We start from the raw sequence: 26,108 nt of genomic DNA on the forward strand, positions 1-26,108 counted from the left end.
AGCTGAATTCCAGACAAATGAAATTGTGCTGGAGGTGCTTGTGTAGCAAGGCCATTGTCTGAGTTTGTCTTTTAAAAAAAATCACAAGCTGTTCAAGACCCAGAGGTTTCCCCCCCCGCCCCCCTTCCTCACCCTTTCCTCTCTTTTCTCCTACAGCTCCATCTGTCTTCTAATTTAAGTTGGGGGCCCGTAATAACTAACAGTGAATTATTTTCATGAAGAACAAAGAGCAGGGCAAGGGCATCCAGTCACATTGAGAAACAAGAAATTGGAAAAAGGAGGAAGAAACTGTTGTGTAAAGGGGACAGGTTTTCCAATTAGAAAGTATTTTTTTGTTTCGTTTTCTGTACTCATGGACAGTCAGTCACATTTGCTTTGTGGAGTGTGTGATGAATTACAGCCCTCCGCTGCTTCCCCTCCGTCTTTGTTGTGGTGAACCTCCGACTGTTTGTATCTCCAACTCGAATTCCCCATGCCTGTTTACCAAGCAGGCTGCTGTTTGAACTCCAATAGAAGAAATAGCTTTTGAAAAGTCTCTTTGATGGTGAGCCTAATTTATTTTTACCATTTAAAAAGTTAGTTTAAACACTTGCAACTGTGGACTGACGCCAGTGTGCGTGTGTGTGTACGTGTAAATGTTTTTGGTGTTTTGTCAGCTCCCCTAAAAGGGCTGATTCTCTACTCAATTTGTAAATTATTTAAGTTAATTCTTTAAATGTTTAAGTTTATGGAATAAACGATTGGGCGTTGTAAAAATTGGGGCCTGACTGATTTGGATTATTTTGAGGGGCGCAGCTTCAGATATTTACCACTATAAAAATCAGACAACCGATTACTTAGCCGATTATTTTAAATAATATGAAATAAATGAGCTAATGTAAAACATGTTGGATTATTTTTAACCCAACAATTTAAAGGTTATATTTTCCTGCTATATAATTGCAGTTCATTCCATGTCCAACATCCAACATGTGGATAGTCTTGAGTTTAACTTTATGCCAGTTGAAGGTCAAAGTCAGTCGTTAATTTTCATTTTTCCCCCCGCCTGCACATATCTCTCTACAAGGTATGTCTCAGAATTCCACCGATCACATTATTGATCAGCAGCGGGAGCTGATGGATTACCGAGGCGGACACGCTGACAGGCATGTCCAATGGGAGCAATGGGGGGAGTTTAGCATCTCTCCAGTCAAGCTGAGTCTCCCCCTTCACTTCCCTCAGCTCCCTGCCCACCTCCCTCCTTCTGATCAGTCATTTTGACAGTGATACATACACGAGGTTGGCTGGCTGACAAGAAATGCCACAGATCCCCGGAGTCATGGAATGAGGGATTAAACAGAGAAAGGCATCCCCTTAAAAAGAAATCAATATTTTTTCCCTCTGTGAACTGTGGGAAATGTTCAACAATATTCTTGTTTTTAAAGACGTTTTTTCAGTTTGGTATGTAGTTAAAATGCTTTCAAAAGTTCATAACACGATTGAAATAATCAATTATTAGTATTACCACAACATTGCTGAAAAAAATATCAACAAAAAATGTTATATACATGTAAAACATTGCAGTTTTTGTTTTGAGTCCAAAAAATATTTTAAAGAAATCAGCAAAAAAAAAAAAGCAAAAAATCACTTTTTCCATAATAATCAACCCTCTTATCTCAAGTTTGTGCCCCTCATATTCAAAAATCCAGTTGAGAGCTTAAATCTAATTATTCCTTTCACCTCCTTTGCTATCTTTGGCTACCTTACCACCATTTCGCCAAGCAACCTTTGAGACTGAAAAATAGCCACTCTATGCATTGAGTGGCTGCCATGTGTTACGGTGGACATTAAAGAGATTTGAGTAAACACGAAAAGCAGCCGTGGGAACACAAAAGGATAGCACTGCAGGTGGGAACTAACCTTGCCCGGGTTTTTTTATTGCTCCTGTACACACTTGAACACACCTCCAGCGCACCAGACTCTCGACATCATCTCTCTCTCTCTCTCTCTCTCTCTCTCTCTCTCTCTCTCTCTCTCTCTCTCTCTCTCTCTCGCCTTCCTTTTCTCAGTTCATGCTTTTAGTCACCATGTTCAGAGGACGCCACCAAAGCCTCTGAGGAACGGGGTGTATTAAAGCAAATGTTGTCTCACAAAAAAAAAAAAAAAAAAACGGTCATTCTTCTTTTGAGCAGGAAATCCAAAGGCTGTGCAGAAACTGTGCTTCAAAGCTGCCCGGAAAACTTCTCATAAAATGACTTTGATTGTCTGCTTCTAAAAGGGACTAGTGGGGGAATTTTCCCTCTGGTGCGTCCGTCTGCGGCCTTTCTTGTATTCCTTGACTATTACTAACTTTTTCCCTTTGTGTATTTAACGGTAATGGTTTATATAGTCAAAGAATTTCCTGTCATCGGCCAAGGGGAAAAATTTGTCATTAATTGTGAATGAATTGGTATCTATTTAATAATTGCCTTTTAGACACTGAGGGACAAGAGCCATAATAGCTAAATAATGGAAGGTACTTGCCTAACTTGAATTGCCTTCATTTTCTATGGGAAGAGATGAATGAAAATGTATCATGATCAATAGGAATCGAAGGGTATGTATTAAATAATTAATGAGAATAAACAGAATGTTGTTGTTGTGACTATTGGCTAGTTCCTTCTGGAGTTGCCAATATAAGTCAATCATATTGTTTGTTTGGCACATTTTTTGTTCACCAGGTGCCCAACCTGATGCAGTGGAGACCTTTTTTTTTTTAATCCAGACATGGGAAAAATATATACAACTAAAAAACCTTGAAAAAGATTCCTCCAAATTATTTGACATTTGTTTTTTTGTTTTTATACCAAAGCAAGGAGTTTTAAAACTGTTCAAATGTCAAGTCCTTCTAAAAAAAAATTTTTTGTATTATTTCCATCAATCTTAAACTCTTGAGCTTTATTTTCAAAGCGGCAATATTGACCTGAATGCCATTTTCCACGCTTTCATACTTTTTCATACAACAGAGAGAAAGAGAATTTTCAACAGCGTACATAGTGACAATCTTTGACCTTTTGAACAGAATAGAAATGCTTTTAATAAGAGAAATAGGAGCGACTGTACAAAGGAGGAGAGCGTACATAAGATGAGGGAAGTTAACCTCGGCGTTCAAGCGTATTAGTTTGAAGTTAAGACTGCAGTTAGATGGAGTGTCACATACAACCAAGGCATCCAACCCCCCTCGCTCTTCCAAATGGCCCTGTCGGTGTGCCAAGGGTGGTGATTACAGACACTCTCCCCCAATTATGGGCTGATTATTCCGCTGCACTCTAATTGACTGGGGAGATATGCAAATGGATGTCATTTGGGATGATAAAGGATGCGGGTGCTGGATGCCCCTTGCATTATTTAGCCTCGGCTGTACGCGGCGTGAAGGATGTGGCGTGTGCGTTAATTGCTGAGAAGAGAGAGGTTAAACTGAACGAGCAGCTGAATTAGAAATGAGGAATTTGGGCTCTTTATTTTGTTCTCCTTTCCTTCCATCTCTCACACATTTGATGCTGCATCGTGTTTGGAGTTCTCTCGGGTGTGTGGGGAGGCTTAGAATGGGTGGCTGTATGCCATATGCTATAATCCCATCAATATATATGTCAGAAAAACATTACAGAAATAAATGCAAGAATATTTTTTTTACTTTTTGTGTGAATTAGAATTTAATAAAAACAAATTAGCAATTCCAAGCTGAACATACTGCATGTTGTATGCAATTGGGTCTTAGAACTCCTTCTACTTGCTGCTTGTCATATTATCAGGAAGAATCTGAAAAAATGTAACATTAATCTCTGATTTGGAGACAAGCAGCACCAGATTTGAGTGTCGACAGTTTTAGATGGGTTATGGGGCCACACGTGACCCTTTCAAAGTAGCCCACCCTGCATCACACTGGCAAGAGTTTTAAGTGCCTTGACGCTTATCGCTCCGTTAGCCCGTTATCTTACAACAAACAATAAGAGCTTGTGCCAAGGAGTTAGTGTTACTATTACAAACAGATTATCTCAGTCTGTCCAAATCCTGAGCACACACAAATGTTTGCCCCTGCCAACAACATTCCTTGACATTTCAATTGTTGCTATGCTTTCCCACTCAGGATGTTGTGGTGTTGTTTAGAGATTGTTTGACCTGATATTTTGACCACTTTTACTTTTTAGACACTCTTAATGTGGTGTTCTGAGTCTGAGTTTCATAAATACAGAAAGGAGAAAAGTGTGTAATTTTTTTTTTAGGAAACATTTTCATGCATTAAATTAAATTAAGTTAAAACATTGATTTCCCTCTGTAAAGGTTGTCTGTCCCTAAAAGTGCCAAAATAAAAATGGCATTTTAACAAGGATGTGTGGACTTTTTATATCGCTTAGATTATATTTAAGCATTGTAGCATTGAGTTGTAAATTGTCAAACACACACACACACACACACACACACACACACACTCTTTCTGCAAAACGCAAAATTGCATTATTTCATTGATTCTACAAATTTTTTCTGAACAATTTTGAACAAGCGTCAGTATTTACCCATATCACATCTAATTGTTTCACAACAAAACTGCTGAATGGCATTAAAACATTATTTTATAAATAATGCGGAAGTGGTGTTAAAATGCTATCCAATTCCTTTTTTTCCTCTCTTTTTCCACTTAATAGCACTTAGTGAAGGCTAGTTCACTTGCTCTACAGGGGTGTTGCGTTAAAAACCTCACGCACATACACGTTCACAAACGCACATTAAGAAGTCCATTCGGATTCATTTGCATGGCCTTTTATTTGGATTTTGCCTCCGACGACAGTTGGCCGGAGGATGAATAAACATCTTTATAATAGCCTTTCCCCTCAGTCTCCACAGCACAGTAAAGATGGAAAGCACGGCGTCCGGAGTCGACAAATGTGTGCATTGCTGCAATGAGCAGAGTTGTCCCTCAGGCCTACCAAGCATTGCTGTTGGACTTAATTACATTTCACATCATCATATTTACCCAGAGAAGAGAAACAAAGAATAAAGTGCACCTCTGTGTCCACAGAGGTCTTATTTCTGTACATAAATTGAGTACCACAGTGTGTATGTAACATTGTAATGTGCTTTTACTTTTGACCCAGACAAAACGGGTCCTATGGATACATAAAAGGAGATCAGTAAAAATATAAACTCTGGAAAAGTTCTCTTCAGTAGCTGCAGTAGAAGGCAATGCACTGTATACACTTGGGTTGAGATCAGGTGGCTGACCTGGCTATTAAAAATATTTCATTTATTTTCCTTTAATTAGTCTCATTTTATGAAAGACAATTACATAAAATGGTTGACTGCAGAATCTTTTTAAATATTCAGTCATTGTAAACATACTTGTGGACCATGATTGTCTTTGGCACCCTAAACATAAATAGAGTGGATTGTGCAATATGCACTGAAATCTCAAGTATTTGGCACAGACGCACACGCATGCACACACACTGACACACACACACACACACACACCTCATCTGTCCCCCTTGGCCGCATCAGTAGCCAAGCATGTCTCACTGTGACAGCCCAGCCAGCCTCATTGTGTGTATGTCACAAACGCACTTAGAGTACAGACACACACACACAGACATACAGGCATTGTAGGCAGGTGCCAATGCCAGCAAGGTGAAGGGTCACGAGCAACTGCCTCCCCAATGTTGTGTGAAATGTGTCAATTGAAGTCTTGGGCCATTACGTACAGTGTGTGTGTGTGTGTGTGTGTGTGTGTGTGTGTGTGTGTGTGTGTGTGTGTGTGTGTGTGTGTGTGTGTGTGTGTGTGTGTGTGTGTGTGTGTGTGTGTGTGTGTGTGTGTGTGTGTGTACGTGTGTGTGTGTGTGTGTGTGTGTGTGTGTGTGTGTGTGTGTGTGTGTGTGTGTGTGTGTGTGTGTGTTTGTGGGCGGTGGCCATCTCAAAGTAACTTGCTATTATCACCTCGATATTTTTCTTATTATGACAATTACATGCTCCAGGAGTGAATTAAGCGGTACAGGACGCCAAGCAGGAGAGGTTGACAGCTATTTGGAGACTCAATACACAGAGCAATTTGCAGCCTAGAGCCAAACAAATTGGATTTGGGCCACTTTGGATCGGTGCTGCCGATTGTCGGGCGTTTGGATGCTGCAACCACATGTCTGTTTGGATGGTTAGCTGGCTGGCTGTGTGACTGCAGTAGACACAAAACTCTGTGGCCCGTGACCAGGATTAAATGTAAAGTACAGGAAGGATGTGGGTTGGAAAACATTAAATGAAGAACCACTGTCGTTTTTTTTTTCATGATGGTGTTTCACTAATGTAATGGGCGTATTTAGAATGAGCATTTATATAGTCAAAGGGTGTTAAGGTTTACCACCCTTTTATTGTCGTAGTTCTGCTACTTTTTTGGTCTTGAGCCACACAGCTGTGCTCAAGTGTGTGTATAATCCAAATGAGCCACTAAACAAATTACTGATACGCATTTCCCCCACCCCTAAACTGGCACAGGAAAAGCTGGCAACAGCACCCAATTAGGCGAAATGCAATTATTCCCATCCATTCACATGATTAGCCCATGGGTTAACAACCTAGCCGTGGATCACGCTAGCTCGTGGTTACTCTATTTGGAAAAGCCATCACCATGGAGACCCTGGCTGTCATGGTAACCTGTATTGTGTAAGCCAGCATTCAAGCGAGCGACTGCTGATTGGGAAAACTAACTTCCAGTCCTTTTAGGAGACTGCTTGCTCCGCTCAGACAAACAGTTGACCTGATTGGCTGGGAAAGGGAGCGGTAACAAGGGCGAGACAGGAAAAGATGCAAGCAGGTGCCCCATGTGTTTTGTCGTGCAAGGGTAGATGATGCCAGATGACAAGCTAGCAGGCTGGCAGAGCGGGTGGGCACTCATCACAGCGGCATGATGGAAAACAAAAGCTTTGTGTTTCGCCGCTGAGATCGCATTAACCACAACAAGCAGACGCGGACGGAAAGGCGCTTCTGTTAAAACTGAAATGACACCACAACAATATGAATACAAAACAAGTCCTTGTGCTGTATCACAGCCAATGCACTGACTTATGTTGATTCGAGGGAGTCTGAACGGAAACCGATTAGTGAAACGTGATTCGTATACGAGTCAACAAAATAATAATCATCATCTTTGGGATGTCTACCATATATTAGAATTTTACAATATTTTTGGGAATATAAGGCACAATTAAAATTATTTATTTTTGTCAAAAATTGACAGTGCGCCTTATAATCAGGTATGCCAATTTGCCTATATATGGAAATTTCCAAATATTTCCAGAAATAGAGACCGTGCCTTATTGCACTTTATAGTCTGAAAAATATGATAACAACCCCGACGTAAATAATAATGATGACCTTAATATAGATAGCTTTAATGTCTAGTTTAAGCTCCCGTTTTAGTCAACATTGTCTAAAAGCTATTCATTTTATAATTGTAATTGTTATAGAGGTATAGAACTGCACTTTATCATGCTGAAATGTGTCTCTGATATTTTATTTACTACACGAGAGTGATGATGCAATGCAATGCACTACTTCTATTTTGAAATACTATCAATTCCTGACTTAAGGCAAGGTTATGTTGTGTCATTTTATAAAATGATAGATAAAGCCTTTTCTTCTGTTTTGTTAAAGGCAGAGTTGCTACTCAACTACTTTATTCATAGAGCACTTTAAAACAACCCATTCCTGCAGAGAAAGTGCTTTACATAAGCGCACAACCATAGCAACAAGGATAGAGTACGGTGATTCTAAAAAATAAAAAATAAAAAAACGGGTGACAAACTGATCTTGGCCGGTGTCACAATGTGGGCATGTGTCTCAGGTGGAATCAGACTGAAGGGTCAGCGAGCTTGTTTTAGCAGGTCGCATCAGCTGGCATTCACCCGCTACTCCTCCTCCCTCAGCGAGTACTAGCTAGGAAACCGGGCTCACTCATAGGTGACTTCCCCCTCAAATTTAAACTCAGGCTCAGCTGTCAGTCGGAAAATGTGTGTGTGTTTCAAGCGTGTCTGTGTGTGTTAAGGGGGCAGCCGTCAAATCTCATCCCATCTATTTTTTTTTCTTCACATTCTAGCACTTTTGCTGCTCTGTTGCCACTCTTGGACATTCCCAAATACTTATGCATAATATTTATGAGGGTTCCCTGGATTGAGATAAAAGCACTACTAAGGACAAACACACAAATAGCGCACACGGTGCTCTCTGCTCACCACAGGCAATCAAAACTGTCATTTTATTAGAGCCTGTTCCAATGAATATTGTTTTTTTCTGCTCGATTGAATATAATTAAATTTACATAATTATGTTCCAATTTGTAGGACAGTGAACGAGTTGTTAGCACATTTGCCTCACAATTCTGAGGCATGTTGTTCGAATCCCAGCTCTCGCCTCCTGTGTGAAGTGTGCATATTCATATTCTCATGTGCTTGGGTGGGTGTTCTCCAGGTCCTCCAGCCTTCCTTCTACATCAGAAAAATATGCACATTAGGTGCATGAGCCATGTTGTATTTAAGCCTTTAAGAAAATATTATTTGTGTAGTTTTTTTTTTTTGTATGATACTGTATGCTTTTGAGAAAGGCAATGTCAGCTTCAACTGTGACCGATTCCTTGTTGCCATTCTGAAAGTGTCTTGTCGTATGTATGAACTTTGTAGTATTAACTCGCTGGGGGGGAAAAAAAATCCAATTCAGACATTGCAGAACATAAGAGAGGAGCTATTCCTTGTCTTTAAAATGTCCCAACTTTGAATGACTTTTACACCTGCTCCAAACTATTGACTATACCGATTATATAAACCTACGTTATCGCACATTTAAAGAATAAGGTTAGTTTTCCTCCAGAGGGCAAAAACCAAAAACGAATTCCCAGCCTGCCGTGCAATGGAGGCTATCGACTGACTAATCTCGCGGCTCTTCGTGGCCATGCATTTTTATTTTCTTAATAGTTACATCACCTTTATTTAATGTTTTGTTCCTCTTTTGCAGGATCTGTCTGGCTCGATAGATGACCTCCCCACGGGGACGGAAGCTGGTCTGGTATCAGCCGTCAGCAGCAGTAGTACCCAAGGAGAGCAAGGAGGCGCCAGCACCCAGAGACAGTCTCCTTTCTCTCCCCACGCCTCGCCACACCTTCATAGCCAGAGGAGCGGACCTTCACCCTCCCCTGTGGGCTCACCTGCTGGCTCCACTCAGTCCCAACAGTCCCGTTCAGGCTCGGGGCCCATCTCCCCCGCCAGTGGCCCCACTGCTGGCGCCAACACACCAGGTAGAGCTGCCGAACTCACAGCATATAAAACAACAGGTTCAATTTCCTCTTGCTTTAGATGGAGAATGAGTCAGAGTACACACTGCCGCTTTAGACTGTAGCGCATCAATTTAGCATATCTAGACTTTGATGCGTCTCGTTCATGATTCACATTATTCCATTTCTTTTCATCTTTTCAATGGTTCAAGAATTTGCCTTGTTTCCTCTAAATCCAGCAATGCAGATCACACAGAGCACTTTATGTACAGCTAATGTTCCGTCTTCCTTTTAAATCGATTATATTTGGCGTACTACATGGACTAACCTTACAAATTGGTATCAGTAGTGTGTGGAACATCTCTAGTAAATTTCCACAAATGTTCCAGATATTTTCAGTTTTTCCATGGGATTTAATTAAAAAAGGATTGTTTGATATTATCACATTGGCTGAGTTGCTTTAAAACCAATCTTTTGAAAATGAAAATGTAGTTAGTAGTACCTAACTAAAATCGTCTTCAATTCACATTCATTGGTTGATTTGATATATTATAAAATATAAAATAAAATATATAAAGCAGTTTTGGACTAAGTGTCTGTCCATGAGGGTGGGATCATTTAGCGCAAGTGAGTGTAGATTTAAGATGTGTGTGTTTGCACACACTCGTGCATGTCCATGCCATTCCAGACTGGCCTCCCTCATCATCCGGCCACCTCTCCGCCCCACCGAGCCGTTGAGAGACATATCAGCGCGCCTCGGCGCTGTCATTCAATGTGATGAGGCGGGGCAAAATGTCTTGCGTGAGATGCTGATGTCAGGCCTCCTCCCTCCTCCTCTTCCTCCTTACCGACGTGATTGACGCTAATGAAAACTGTGACAGTAGTTTTGCCAACGCTCGTGCCAACAATCGTGCCGAGAATTTCCATGAAGGTGGCAAAGACGGAAAGCAGAACGGATTGCTGGGACATGATTAATAAGAAAATATTTTAAAGTATTCCCCGCGCCACATAAATAGTGATAAAATGTGGAACTGTGCGTAACATTTGGCGCGTCTTAGCGGCTTTACTACACTCACTTTGAATTAGATCAATGCTCAGCCAGCTTGGGAGAGACACACAGGAGAGCTAATGTGGTTAGAACATATCTGATTACGAAAGCCTCCACATTCTAACTCTTCATCACAAGTTAAGACACTTTCATTAATACGCTTGTTCGAGTTGGTGCAACACGGGGAGAGAAAGAGGAGGCAAAGCAATACGTTTTGTGTGCGTGTCTGCGCCTGTGTGTAATAAGTACATGCATAACTCCCGCTTCATTATTCAGTTTTATGAACAACAATCTCCACTATATCAACAAAACATTAATAAGCGACTTAATTAGTGGCTAAAACAAATTCTTTTACGCTGCATTACTGACTGGGCATCAGTTGTCAAAAAGTCATAACAACATATCTTGTGCCGGCGCCATTTCACTCTGCTTTATTAATGTCATTGCTGGCTCTTCTATGAAGGATTATGGCTTTTGAATGAAGTTGCACTGATGATTGGGGTGTTTTGACGCTTTTTATCTGATTAGACTCCATTGTGGTTGTGCTTTAAATGGCAACAACTCATATTATCTTGGTTATTTGTAAATTACATTCAAACTCTTTTTGTAAAAACACAAAATGGGAACTAATGTTCTCTGAGATGACAACAGAAATCTATGAGATGTGTTGTTACATTTTATTTTTTTTTCATTTTATAACTAGTGGTGTTTAATGTTTGTTTTGCATTTTTCTAGCATTTATGATTATTCAGATATAAAAAAAAAAACATTACACAGTCAAGTGATTTATGATGGGCCATAGTTTGACCCAGGGAACTAATCGCAGTGCATCTGCAAACTTGTCAATTCATGGGAACCTATACTTAGTTTTGAATGTGAAAAACCAAATTATTGTCTGTTTTTGTGTCAAATATAAAAGTATTAGCCAAGCAAATATCTTGAGTTGATGGAAGGAGTTTTAATTAAGCAATTAAGCATTTTTTTTTTTAATTTTTTTTTCTCCATCTTGTAACATCTATTGGCAATTACCTTTCAATGGGTGTCAATACCTTGCAGGTTTTTCTTATTCACATCATATATAATATTCCTTATTGGAAGCCAAACTTTTTATTTCCTAAACATTTATGGATGCCGTGTTAAATCTCCCAAGCATTTAAGCAGCAGAGTGATGTTGTCATCCTCTCTCACGTCACACGGCTGAGCTCTCACAGGACGACACGCACCATGGCAGCGGTCAGAGAGCAATTTCATCATGTCATCCTTTCACCTGGCTGTCAAACACCTACACACAATATATTTGAAAAATAACACAGCAGCTAGGCAGGGCATAGGCTTTGTAGCGGCACACATGGTTGCACATACAAATCACTTATAAATGCTTGCTTGCTGGGATGTGACTGTGATAGAGCTGCAGTCAGAGGTGAGCATGTGGGAGACTGACATTGCCTGGCTATCATACACCCATACACTTACACAAATCTATCAAGGCATGCCTGAGATTCCCACATTTTTTCGTTCCTCTCTCTTTCCCAGTCGCTCTGTGAAGAAAATCCAATACACTGGAACATTATCCGGCCCTCGCCTTGCTCTTCTGGAAACCAAAAAGCACACACTGGGCCAAATTGATTTTCCTGTTGCGCTAGATTTGTGACAATCGAGCAGAAATCACATTGCTCAACCGCCAACCTCCTCCTCAGTTCCACATGTATAAACAGGCTCGATTTCTCCATCAGACACAAACACCTTCTTCACACTGACACGTGTTATTTAAATAATTTTACCCTTTTCTGAAACTTTGAGAAGAAGGTGAGAAGATATTTGACTCTCATCCAGATGAGTGCAAAGTGGAATGAAGCACCACAGTCGGGTTGCTTGAAAAGAGTCAAAGATTCAAAGCTCCCAGTTGAAGTTGTTTGACATTAAGCAATTTTTTTTGGTTTTCTTATATGTAGGGAGCATCTCACCTGTGACATTCAGATAAAATGATGTTTATATCATTGGAAGTGTGTGTGGGCTTTGTTCTGACAAGGGGGCCCCGTGGACTCGTTTCAACCAATAACGAGTTGAATGCTGTGCATTATTAGGCACAATGCTGTGAACAATAACTAGCTAGCAAACATTAGTTTCAGTCGGATTACTATAAGCAAAATTAATATGCTAGTTTGAACTTGAAATGTGACCAGTGCCCTCAGACAGTTGGCAACAGTTTTGCCTTTGATACCTAAAGAACACTTTTTTTCCCAATTTTAAATGGTTCCCAGATGTCTTGGGAACACATAATAAAGATAAAGAATTATTTCATATTTATGTTTTGCGATATCATGGCCCTATCTCTGAGCTTCCATTTCCATCCATCCGTCGATTTTCGATAATGCCTGTCCTAATTATGGACTATTATGCGTTCCAATAAGAGTCTCCTCTGTTCACATTATTTCCATTTTTCAGGATATATAAGCAGATATACAGCACTGAATGAACAAGGCTGGCGTGATCTAATCGGTTCGCTAAAGGGTCCAACTTATTTTCCATTCCCTCTCCACCATTTCTATCGCAGCCTGTGGTTTACTTGTAATTTGGGCAAGAAAACACATTATTATTCCAATTTCTGATCATACGAGTACCGCCGATGTAAAGATATCTTTTGCGGTGTATTTTCCGCACAAAGGTCAAGCACAGACGCCTGGAAGGGATTCAGCACAAATGAGAGCGGCATGCTCCAAGGTAGCCATTGTTGATAATGCTGCCAGTAAATGACTTCCCCGAGCACAAACGGAAACTCATTTGAAAGCTAAAGAATATCCAAGTGGAAAACATGCCACGGGAATGCTCATTCAAACTTATTTTTCCTCTGTTATGGGTGCATGTTATTACAAGAAGGCTATGAGAGAGAGTAGGGGGTTGAATTTTGATGTAGTGGGGAGGGAGCGGAACCGATCTTTTTTTTTTCTTTTTCCTGGTCGCACCACTCCCAAAGAGCCTTCATGGGAACACGCCTGTGGCACTGCCTGCCCCTCTGTCGGCCTCATATTACTTTCATCACGCTCTTTCTCTCTCCTCTGTTCCCTCTTGTGTCTCGCTTTTCCTCGTATCCACCCCCTCGACCCCCTCTCTGTGTTTGTATTCGCTCGGAGCATTGCTGTGGTGTTGGCCTCCCACCGAGGAACCGGGCCCATCTTTCCATCCCCGTTCTAGCCTGTGTTTCCCCTCCTCCCTGTTTTCCTTCAATTGCTCCTGAAGCGCTCTTTTCCCTCTTCTGCCTTTCTGTTTTATCTTCTTCCTTCCTTTCCAGATGCACATTAAACCTCCGACCATTTCAATCTTTCTCTTTTCCCACCTCTCTGCCCCTCTGACCTAAAAACAGAAAAATGTCCTTCCCTCCAGTAACAAATTCACACAGCAAACAAATACAAACAAAATTCAAGAGAAGCTTGTGTTAGGCATTTTGTAAAATATATTTTCAGACTCCATCCAAGTGGCAGATTTCAATTGGAGTACAGTGTTCAATTATTACGCTTTCCCTAACATGTACTTCCCTTTCCCTCCTCTCTATCCTGCTCGCTGCATTTTTAGCTTAAGCTGCACTTTTGTTTTACTTACACTTGCTACTCAGCGCTGAAAGTAATGAGGATCTCTGGAGAGTGAGAGCGCTTGTTTTGTGAGCCACTGCAGGCCTGCATTCGTCCCCTGCAGGGCTAGTTAAACTGGCATCAGCCGCTGGCTTGGAGAGACATTGGCTTATACCCATTGAGAGCTAAACCACCATTACTGGAGCCTCTTGTTTATTTTCCTCTCGCCAATAAAGTCAAGACGGAGATATTACCTTGTTGTGGGTGTGTTGGCTGCAGAAAGTGTGTGTACATTTACAGCCGAAGGGTTGCATTAAGAGACAGTGCTGAAGCAGCCCTTTCTCTCTTGAGTTCACTGTCATGTCCGGACTTTTGGAAAAATGTCCCATGCTTCTTCAAAAGGGCAGGGTTTATCACCCACAAGAACATGTGGGAACCCTTAACCGGTACCTAGCTGTGTCCGGCTATAATTAAAATAATTGTTCCTCACGCCTCCTTTTAACCCTTTCGTATTGTTCATTTCCATGCTCACATATGTTCTGGGTCAATTTTGCCTGTGTAAAGAAAATCCTCATGAAGATTTTCTGTATCAAGAAAGGATACCAGATATCGTATCGGACCGATACGTGTCTTATTTTTAGTTATTGTACTCTTATGGAGGTTGCCGATACCAGCCACAAATACTTTCATCATCTGCAAAAGGTTTTGCTCACAATGTTTTGTCATTGTTTTAATTCAAATTTATGCGTCAAAAGAACTAGGTATCTGTTCTCCGCATTGGACAGTGTTCAAAAATTATAAAAGAAAATATAATAAATTATATATCATATATATTATATATTACAATAAACAGATTATAATAAGTATTAGCTCTGTTTTAGTGGACACGGGTCAAATTTGACGTTGTGCAGCTTCAGTGTTTAAAACGTAGTAATATTGAAATGTGTGTATTTGGGATCACTTTGGAAAAGGTCATTAAATTTCAACGACCTTGAAGGATGTCAATATGGAGCAAATCTAACCCAAACAGTATGCAAGGCAGGGGTCACCAACGTGGTGCTTGCAGGCACTAAGCAGCCCCTGAGGACCACTTGAGGAGCCCGAGGGACTTTTTTTCAGGGCACTAACAACACAGTACCACTCAGGTCTAGTCCAAAATTCTATATTGGATTTTTTATCATTGGCACAACATGCACCATGACACATAGACTCATTTGTAGGCGCATACACACCCTCGCAGTTACTCTGAAGCTTAATATTAGTCGAGCCCTGAAACAAAACAGAAATATGGCCACAAGTCCTCCCCGTCAGCTTTGAACTTAACAAGCTTTTGCGTTTGAAATCCTGATGTAAAAAAGCTTCAAAGACTACATTCCCTCTCTTCAAAAGAAGACTCCCGGTTGCCTTAATAGTACTTGCGGAAGAGGAATATAAAATGTGTTGTTGGTTTTTTTTTTACAGAAGAGCATTATCTCCCCAAAATAAATGCAATGAACTTCCATTCCTTTTTCACCCTTCTGCCTCGTAGCGTAGGAAAAAAATGTGGCGACATTGTGCTCACTATGTGTCTTTATATACCAATTGAATTTGTGTTATTTGACTGCTCAATAAAATTCAAAATAACTCCTCGTTATCCTCCTGTTGACGCTCGCACTCGGACTTTACCATGCAGGAAGCCTTTTTTATAAACTCCAACTCATTGGGAAGATGTCTTCTTCATAAAATATAGCAAATGAAAATTATTTTGAAGTCACTCCTACAGTCAGTAACAATCCACACTAGAGCATTAGCGCAACGACACATGATCCGTGAGTTTGATTCACACGTTTAGTATTTGCACGCAAACATACATAGTTAGAATATACAAGTGCATAGACATGCAGGTCAGGTAAAAATATGCACAGTGAATCTCCTACAATTGGGTAAACACAAGCTTTTAAATAACACACACACACTCACATGCAAAGCTAGTGAGACGACCTGCATGGCAGAAGCATTTCCATACAAACTATTATTATTTTTCGCGTGTATACAGGAAATGATATACTGCTGACATTTAGCTCTTTCTCCCGGCAGCACATGGTGAAGAACTGCGTGTCAGAGATTCAGTGTATGAATTATTAATGGTACAGATTAAGCGTGCCAGGACTCACTGTGGAGCCTGTTTGTTTTATTTAAGCATAATTATTTAATGGCATTTCGGGTGAGGAGAGGAGGGAGGACAGGGGAGACGAGGTTGTCAGGAAGAGATAGGCTTTGTTTGGACACTAATTGGTAGTGAAATAATTACCAAGTGCTGGAAGCTGAAGTCAGGGAGGGGCTGAAGCTTTATCAAACTTACGCTACTCCTTTCTTATCTGTTTGCGATGTTCTCCTCGTCATTGAGACTTTTTGTTTTGTATTGTTTTTCCATTTTCTCTTTGTCATCACACTTAATCATGCTCGCAAAGATACAAAAGTCCCTGTTGTTGTTGTTTTGATTTGTCTCATGTAAAGAGAAACATTGCATCGCTTTGTAGTACACGGTGCATAGAAGTGCACACACAAGCTCCAACACAATCTGCTGCCACCATCAGTCTGCCATCCAAGCAAACAGGGTCTGACAGCAAAGCTGATGCCTGGCATGCATCCCTGCGCGCAGACACACACACACACACACACTCACACATCGGCAGGTCATTGCATTGTTTTGCAGGAAACGTCCACATTATCTGCTCAATTAAGCTAGTGTTGGACAAATAGTTAGCAGTTATTTTCTGTGTGTAGGTTTATTAGTATGTTTGATTTTTATACAAACTATTTGGGAATAGCTACGATATACTTGCCGTTTTGTGTAGCATCATTCCAGAACAAAGTAGCAGAGTGTAGATAATCCAACCATATATAGAGAAATATATAATGTGCATATGTCCACACACGTCCATATAACCATATAATAAACACAACATAGATTAAAAAAAAAACATTGAATAATTTTCACTTTTATTTCCCATCCAGTCCCATCCCGTAAGCAGTTAAGTTTCTTGAATAAAAATGTTAGATTTCATTTGACTTGGATTCATGCTGAAGGAACAACTTTTTTTTTTCCCGTCGAGTGAGACTTTGTTTTGATGGATTGATTACATTTTGAAGGAATTGTATCTTGTAATTGTTATGGATTCAGTTTTGTGTTTCCCATTCTCTTTCATGAAACACTCGCATTAAGGCCACAAAAAGAATAACTGTGTTGTGCTTGTTAAATCAGTCATTCATTTTATTCAGACCACAAAATAAAGTCAATAAATATCCAATGTGGGGATGTTTACAGTCATAAGTGTTCCTGCAACGCTGTCATTGTGCTTTCACGCAAACATTAGATGAAGTATTTTCATCCTCTACACAGAGGCATGCAGATAACGTTTCCCCTGTTATCTGAGGGTTGCTTCAACGATTGCACACGGATGTTTTCCCTTCCCTCCTGCCACATGTTGACAGACTAACTAATCGAATATTCTCTCTTTGAAGCAGTGCCGCCGGATCCACTCATGTGTGAGGCAGGGGTTCCGTGTGCATGTGTGTGTCAGTGAGGTCCATTTTTTGGCACATACCCAATGCCTTTGTGTTCATATGTGTGTTTCCTTGTGTACTTTAGCGTGTTTATTTACGTGTGTGTGCGCAATTACTTTTATTACTTTCACGTGTGTGAGTGCCTGTGACTGTAGGCGGCCTGGCGGAATGAAATGTTGTTTATGCAGTTTTATGCGAAGCAATTATGTTGACTTAATTGGGTTTGTTTATGTGGAGTGTGCCACCTCCAGTCATGTATTAACGCTACTTTTGGCAGCTACAACACATGCACACATAGGCACACATGTAAAAATTAATTGATAAATATTCTGCAGTTATACACATCGTCTCTGCTGCACGATAGCTTAACATCCACCAAAATCATTTTGTGAATGGATTTGCAGCCGAAGAGTGCCAACATTTGGTTTTTGTGAATGATTATGCGTCTCATCAACAGCCAGTTTGAAGGCGAGAAGCTGTTTAAAGGCCTGAATTCAAAAATAAAAGCTTACATTTGCCTGTCTCTCTCTCTCCTTGCTGCAAGCCAAATCAATCTACTATAGTCCTTGTCTGCCATTGTCCTAATCAGACTCTCAACTTCTTATTGGATTTCAATAGAACCTGCACAGCCTGAAGACGCACAAGCACGAATTGATGAGCCTCAAATGGCTCCGGGTTCCCACATGGGACGGTTCCCATGTGTTAATGCTTACGCAAAGTGCTGGCACAGGGTCAAAAGACTCAACATGTCCTTTGGAAGTGCATTTGATTGTGAACACATGGAACTTTACGGATGATGATTGAGTTGAGTGCTCCGTGTGATTGTGAAAGCCCTCGTCTCTTGATAAAAGCGTACAATTCATTTGTACGATACACTGTAAGACTTCTGTAGTTTCATATTCGGATTTTGTCTTCCTGAAGGCTCCACCGCTAACCAGCAGAGCTCTGGGAATGGATCAGATGGGTCCCGTCCACCAGCCACCCGCTCACCTATGGCTCAGGAGCGAGGTATGTACACAGTACATACATAAAATGTTTTTAGTTCTTTAAAAAATAATATATCAAATATAAAATGTAAATGTAAATATACATATAAATAAACAAGAATAAATAAACATAAATGAAAATGAATAAAAATAAATAAATAAATAAATAAATAAATAAATAAATAAATAAATAAATAAATAAATAAATAAAATTAATTATTCACTCACCAGTCTCTTCATATTCATATTACCGTATTTTGTATGGGTAGGACGAATAATATAATATCTTCAGTGTGTTATTTTTACCAAAGTTTAGTGTATAAAAGTTTAATATAAAGTCATTCTGTAGGTGCTTTTTGGTATTGACGGTCAACTCTCAATTTGTAGACACAGCAGTGTTCATCGTTTTACACATTGCCACAAACACAACAGAGACCGGGATCTAACGTAAATGGAATGCTCTCCCTGTGTCAGCATCAGTCAGACAGACAGGGGGAGTGGATGAGGGTTATTTCTCAGCAAGATGAAAATCCACTTGGAGATTTAATGCTGTTTTCTAATGCCTCTAAACTCTCCCTATTCTAGTCGAAAGGAAATACAATGCTGGTTAGAAAGTGCTGTTTTTTTGTGGTTTCCCTGAGCAAGAATTACGCCCCCTCACACACACAGTCACACACAGCTCTCACCCAAACACACCCACTTTGCTCAAGTGCTTGCCTCCCTTAAGAGCTTCTCTCGTCTCTTCATTTCGATAAATATGCTGAATGTCTCTTCCCACTTTTTCCCATGCATCCTTTGCCGGCTGCCTTCTTTGTTCACTCTGCCAGGAAGAGCGAGAGCTTTGTGTGTACTTATGTGAGTGTGTACATCTTTGTGTGCATACTAGGGGAGTGAACCAAGCAGAAAGACAGAAATCCTTGAATGTGTTATTTGCTTTTAGTGCTTTCTACACATTGTTCTTCTCCTCCATCCATTTTCCAGGCAATTTAAAGTGCGGTATTACATGCTATTTTTTTCCCCTCCTCCACATCCTCCTCTTGCAACATCCTCTCATCCTAATGGAAGCAAAACATTACAATAATGTCCTCGCTCCTTAAACCTAACACTCGCAGCCTAAGCACTTTCAGGCCCCAATCACTGCTCTTTCCCTCCCACACACACTTTTTCTCCAACTGTCTTGGCCTCTGTCTTTTTTTTCCCCATACACACACACACACACACACTGTATTTATTGCTTCCATTGTCTGTTATCTCCCCCCATACAGTCAGACGCAGAATTATTTGCACACGAACAAGCACACACAAACACATACTGACCAATGCATTAGGTACACATTCTGCACAGTCTAATGCAAACCAATACATTATGCCAATAAAAAAAGTTTCAGATGACAACCGTCACTCTGGTTGCATTTTACCGTCGTGTAATATTTGACTCCTCTTTGGGTAATCTGTAAAAAAAATTAACACATTTTAGGTGTTACTCTAAAAACTATGTTCATTTATTCAGAATAAAAGATATAAAGTGAAGTTGAACCACAGAAATAAACATATTGATTTAAGATTTTTTTTTTTTTAAATGTCTCTTGTTTTGGATTACACAAACTATTGCGAATCCCCAAACTCGCAAAATAGTCTGCTCCTGGATGCTCATGTAACAAAGTGGATGCTTATCAAAGTTTACGTTCAAGCGTACAAATCCATTTGCACCTCGTCCGACACAGTGAGTCACCCAATGCACACACTTTTTTTTTTTCCCTCTTTCAAGGGCCATTTAGCGACCTTTCCCCATTTGTGTTGGATCGCGAGACCTTTCTGTGGGTTTTAAAAAGAGAACATGCTGGCTTGAGAGTGAGGATCCCAGACGAGGATTGCTCCAAATGTCAATTTGAATGGTTGAGGCAAGTTTTAGCCTGAGAGCCTTTGAGGTACCCATTGACGGAGCGGCTTAGAATAATGAAGTAGCCGTGGTCAAATCAGCAGCTTATTCCATACACGCAGAGCTCTTTGCCCAACTTACACAACAATGTTCAAAGCTACCGTCTGCAGTGGGAGCTCACGCAGTGTTTACTTTATTTTACAAGACATTGTGACTTAAGTCCAGATTTTTCCTAAATCCTGATCCCAATGTCTTGTGCAGGGGTATTAAATAGAAATTCAGGTCAGGTGCCACAGGGAAAAGTTTAACCCTTTTGTCAGTAAGTGACAAAAGCAATTTGAGATCATGAGCGATACATTTTAAGAGCTAGAGTTGTGAGTAGATTGAATACTTTTTTTGTACGTCTAAGATTTCAACACAGCTTCCAATCATAGAATGCTTTTTTGACTTTTGTATAACATTACGTGAGGTTTGATATGTGTGCAAAGTTTGGTGACTTTTTGTTCACATTTAGGATCCCCAAAATGTATTTTTTTTTTTTTTTGTCGAAAAGATTTATAATCAGAATTTCTACAGAAACAGTAGAAACGTTATCAAAAGAGACAATACAAATGCATCCAAGATGGCTGCTATTAACTTTCAAGCGAGGTCACATGAATAAGCATATCATCTGCTATATGCAAGCCGCCCACAAAGGACATATTGCTTTGTTTCACAGCAAAGGGATAAAAGAATATCAGAGAGAGAAAGGAAAAAGGGAATCTTTCTTGTACGGTCACTAAAGCAAATAGAACACATCTTATTAGTTAAAAGAAATATATTCTTCTAACAACTTACTACACCATCCATCCATTCATTTTCTGAACCACTTTATCCATTATTTTGTAATCTAATTATAATTGCAAACATCAAACTAGATCAGGATAACCCAAATAAACATTTAAAATGTAGTTTGTGAGTGATTACGTTATTTAGGGGGGCAGACTGTTAAAAGCTCCCTGCCTCAGTTGGTATTTCAAAATAATATAATAATACAAATTGATCTATATACAAAATGTCTGTATTATGAGGCTGTTTGTTCTCATACATGAATTACGGAAAAGTACATATGAAATAATAATCAAGAGAATACTTATATTTATATACATGAATCATGGATATATGTTCTTTGACATCAGGTTTTAATTGCGGTGTGAATTTTAGGGTTTGTGTCCAACATGCCAAGGAACCAGGCTGGCTCCCAGTTCCCATTGTATCCCGGGATGGGTCCCTACTCCCAAAGTGGCCCCACGGGCCCTTACGGACCTCAAGAAACCCAGTACGGACAGCAAGGTTAGAACAGTACAGTACACCACACTAAAGACACTGTAATTGTCTATCATTAACTCCTTGGAGACATTTTAACTGCATAAAACAACTCCATTCGACTATTAAAAAGGTTTTTGTTTGAAATAATATTCATGAAATCCACTTCATGTGTTGCCTTGTGTCATTCAATCATATTAAAGTCACAGAGGATTTTGGCCTCGATCTGATGACAAAATCATATTTTATTCTTTTATTGACCTTTTTTGCAATCGGCCCTTAGTTGGCAATCACACTGGGCCTTGGCATGTCATTCCTTTTGTGTTAATGAGAAACATTAAAAGATTTATTTTGAAAGACACATCCATGCTCTTTTCGGCTCCCGCTTGCTCACATACACACACGCACACACATTTTATACACGATCGTGGCTTGTCTTGTATGGTAAGTGTGACTCTCTGTGGGTTTGACTCTAAATATTAATGAGACATTTGAACTGCAGACTAACCTCTTGGCCCTCCTCATGCAAAGATGTTGAGGTAGCTCCAGAATGATGATGATTTTATCAAGGTTTAACTGCGGAATTGTGCTATTATAGCCCATGTCACATGACACATTTTAACATCAGCTTCTCAGAAATCGTGACACTGTCTGATTGCTATGTGACGGTTCTTTATTCTCCTTTGCATTTCAATACTTAATTAATAAAATGTTCTATCATATCTTATAGTAGAGATAGACAACATACAAATGGACTGCAGACTGGATGCAACATCAAAGCTAATAATGACAGAAAGTGTTAAGTGGTGAGAGAAAAATCTGCCACACAACACTGACCCGAAAAATGTTCGTTTAACCTTTTACAAATATAGGTCTCCTCTACAATTCTTCACTGCTAGCCATTTTTAGATGCTCCTTTACCCCAGCATGTGAAAAAAAAAAAAATTAAAATACATTCCTTGGCTTGAACGTCTTCAAAAGATTGGGGTCAGTTAAAAATGTCCTTATTTTTAAAATAAGATTACAATTTAAAAAAATTTCAATGAGGATAACACTAATCAGGAATATACATACAATGTGTTAAATGGCGATTTTAGCTGTAAAAATCTTTTTTTTTAAATGCAACATCTACATAGGTGTATTTCCTGCAACTATCCCTCCAGTGTTCTATGCTCCATTGTGTTTGCTAATTGTGTTAGAAAGCCAACGGATGACTAGAAAACCCTCAAAACCCCTTTTATAATTATGTTGGTTTTCATGGAAAAGCAAGATGAACGGTGGTGTACACTAATATCAGTTTTAATGTTCGACCTTAATATAAAGCTTTTAAACATCTAAAAAAAAAAAAAAATATCCAAGTGTTGAGCTCTACATCCATATGCTGGCAATTTCCTTATAGCACCAACTGGTGAATGAAATTGGGCTTCCAGGACATAGCCAGGACCCATATGATAGTAATGAATAGAGTGAACATCTGTTGCTAATTTTTCTTTCTTTGTGACGGCTCCATCTGCTTCCCTTCCCTTTCCCTAGTGCACCGACAAATTAATAAGCCATTATCCAATACAGAAAAGCTCTCCAAGTTCCTGAACTCTGCTCTTTGCTTTTCTTGGCCTGCCTGCTGGCCTGTGTCAGGAGAGCCCAATCAGTGACCAATCAGTGTGTGGTGTGCAGTTGAACATTTTCAGCAATGATACATGCCGCACACATCCACAGATTGATATTAAAAATTGTTGGCTGATCTACAAGGTGTCGATTTTTGCCGTTTTTATTGTTACAAGAAATCCCACTACAGCACATAAGTAAGTGGATCCAGAGGATTTTTTGTTGATATCACGCTCCAATCCCAACAGCTGTTTTGCAGTCCTGTGCATGGTCTAGAGCCAGCACAGACTGACTTGGGAGGAAGATGTCATACCATTACAGGAAAAGTCCATCTGGGCTGTGTTCTTTCTTCCACCCATTGCTTCACTTCCTCCACACACCGAGCTACCTCACCCGCATCCCCCCGCCCTCAACTTCTCCTCGAGGGATTAAGCACTCCACTACTAATGACCATGCAAGCAGTGCTTTTGAAACCTCAGTGCATTGGCCAACCTGCAGAGTTTCTAAATTCTAGCCACACACGCATCACCTAAGATAGACAAGTCATGACTCAAGCCACATCCTGAGGGAGGGAGTGCAGTATTCGGGAGAAAATTGTCAGTGCGTGGAACTCGTCAGACCATCTTTGGTTTGGACATGCCAGGAAAGGTGCTGAGGTGGCTGTCGCTAGATGTTGGAAGGGAAAAAAAATACAACCCACACACATAGATACATATTTTTTCAGTATTGTTTGACATTTTTGGTTTCTTTATTTGGGGATTTTGGCCTAACTCCGACCACCATTTTTTGTGGAACCTCATATTGAATCATTTTCTTTTTCTTTTCTTTTTTTTTTTTTTTAGTTTGTAAGGTTTTTAAAAAATCTCTATTTCCAATGCATTTCAATAGGTGTCAAGAATACACAAAATGTTGCTATTTGTAGGCTGGCCTAGAAAATATTGGACATTTAATCTAGAGCAATCTAATACAGGGGATCTTTCATTTACAACAGAGTATGGCGACAACACAACCTCAATTTTTAGCTAAATTGGAACATGAAGTGGTCTATCTAGTAAAGTCAGATTACATACCACTTCTTTCATTGTCTATACACCACCTTAAACAGGATGTTCTTAACAAGACATGCATAGTGTTCCAGTGCTGCTGGCCTTGGCATCTACAGCACGTAGCCATGTTATCTGTTCTCTAATCTATGTTGCTAGACCTCACAAATCAGGAAATCACACATTGCTCCATCATAGCCTGCGGGGTGTATGTGTGGGGGGGAGTGTTCTTGGTGACTGTTGATGAGTGTCTCGGCTGTTAGACATGCTCAGTCCATCCTGCTGAGGGAGCAATGGACAGTAATCTTTTTGGTCACACTTGAGCTCTCCCACGCGACTCCAGAGATTAAGACCAGCACTGAATATAGTGTCCGACCGATGCGTGACTTTGCTGGGAATTTCCATGTAATTGTGAACGAAGAACCATCTTTCTTCTTCTCCCGCCTCTTTATGCTATAAATAATACCATGATTCCCCAAAGGTAGCAAGTTGCCGAGAAGCAGGCAGGAAGTTGACAATGAGAACGAAAAAAAGACTGAAAAAGGGACAAATAAAACAAAAACAGACATTCTCTTTGTCCTTATTTTCTCCCAGTCCTTAAAAGTCAGTTTTAGTTTATATGTGTTGCATGGAGCAAAAGGCAGCAAATCACACACATGTATGGAAGTACAACCATATGGTTAAATGATATAATTGACTGGACGTCGGCCTTCACCCAAAATCAGCTGGGACAGGCTCCGAATCACATCAATGATCATTGAATCTGAGTGGTACCAAGCCTGAAAAAAAAAAAAGATCATACCTGGCCGACAATTTCATTATTGTACTCTCAGTAAGTGTCGTATCTGTCCTTGAAGACAATCTCCTGGCAAAGTCACAATCCTTCCAAGATGTGAGTGATTCCTGTCGGAATAGAGTGAGACTTTCAGAAAAGCTTAGCGTGAACGCTGTCTAGAAGCTGCTTTGTCTTTCTTTTGTCTGCTGAGCCAACATCATCCATGACTGGAGCAATTTAGAAGGTGCTACATCAGGGCAGCACTCTGTTTAATGACTTTTTCTGTTTTTTTTCCACTACCACAAAGCTCTGCTGTGAGATATGGCTCCAAATAAAGATACTTTTGAACACTTTTCAGACACGATAACTCACTTTTGAGACTCGTCCGCTAAAATAGGAGAAGAATGGAGATGGTCCAAACGGTACTTAGTAATGTTAGCAACTCCGTGGGAGTTATTCTGCAATTTAAGTCTGTCTCAGAGGCCAGGAAATCTAAAATGTCCACCCAGGCTATGGCACCAAGCCATAACCTGGGGCTAAACAGCTGTCCAAAGACGGACGGCTGTGAGAGGTTCTTGACTGGGGTCTTATTCATCTGTGGCAAACTGTCCACCCGAGCTGATAGGAAAGACGCCACGAGGCTCCGTTCCCAGAAATGTCCTCATTGTCTGAGCCAGTGCAAGAAAATATGTCTCTCATTATTGCAAATCTCAGCCAGGGTAATAAGGCATTTTTGTTCTGAAGATTACTGTATAACTTTCAGATTCTTCATCCAGTCAGAATTTCTTTTTTTTAGTCATTGATTGATAATTAAGAAATATAGAAATGTATTCTCGAAATACGTCATTGTGTGCATTAAGCGGTAACCCCTTCTCTTCAAATCTTTTCTCACAAAGCAGTGACAGGCGTCAGCTTACCGGCTCAGGAAAACCCGCTCAAAAATAATTCGCTTCTTCGACCCTCGTTTCCAATCGTGGATTTGGTTAGAATTTCTGGACAAGTTCAACCACAGCTGTTCGCTTTAGGGGAAAGACTTTTATTTTGATCCAATACAAATCCTGTCTCTGTGCTTTGGAGGACAGACATTTTACCC

General features: G+C 40.1%; 1 protein-coding gene across 4 annotated transcripts in view; it reads left to right on the forward strand.

Moving 5' to 3' along the window:
* Positions 1-26,108, forward strand: part of arid1b (AT-rich interactive domain 1B) — a 126,481-nt gene that overhangs the window by 78,177 nt on the left and 22,196 nt on the right. For all 4 annotated transcript variants that reach the window (XM_085931236.1, XM_085931239.1, XM_085931237.1 and 1 more), the window contains 3 exons: positions 9,007-9,286; positions 18,344-18,430; positions 21,491-21,619. In XM_085931236.1, the coding sequence (XP_085787362.1) occupies positions 9,007-9,286; positions 18,344-18,430; positions 21,491-21,619 (496 nt within the window). The remainder of the gene's footprint in view (positions 1-9,006; positions 9,287-18,343; positions 18,431-21,490; positions 21,620-26,108) is intronic.

Source organism: Syngnathus leptorhynchus, chromosome 15 (genome assembly GCF_054491065.1).
Source record: "Syngnathus leptorhynchus isolate UIUO chromosome 15, UIUO_Slep, whole genome shotgun sequence".
NCBI classification, from domain to species: Eukaryota; Metazoa; Chordata; class Actinopteri; order Syngnathiformes; family Syngnathidae; genus Syngnathus; species Syngnathus leptorhynchus.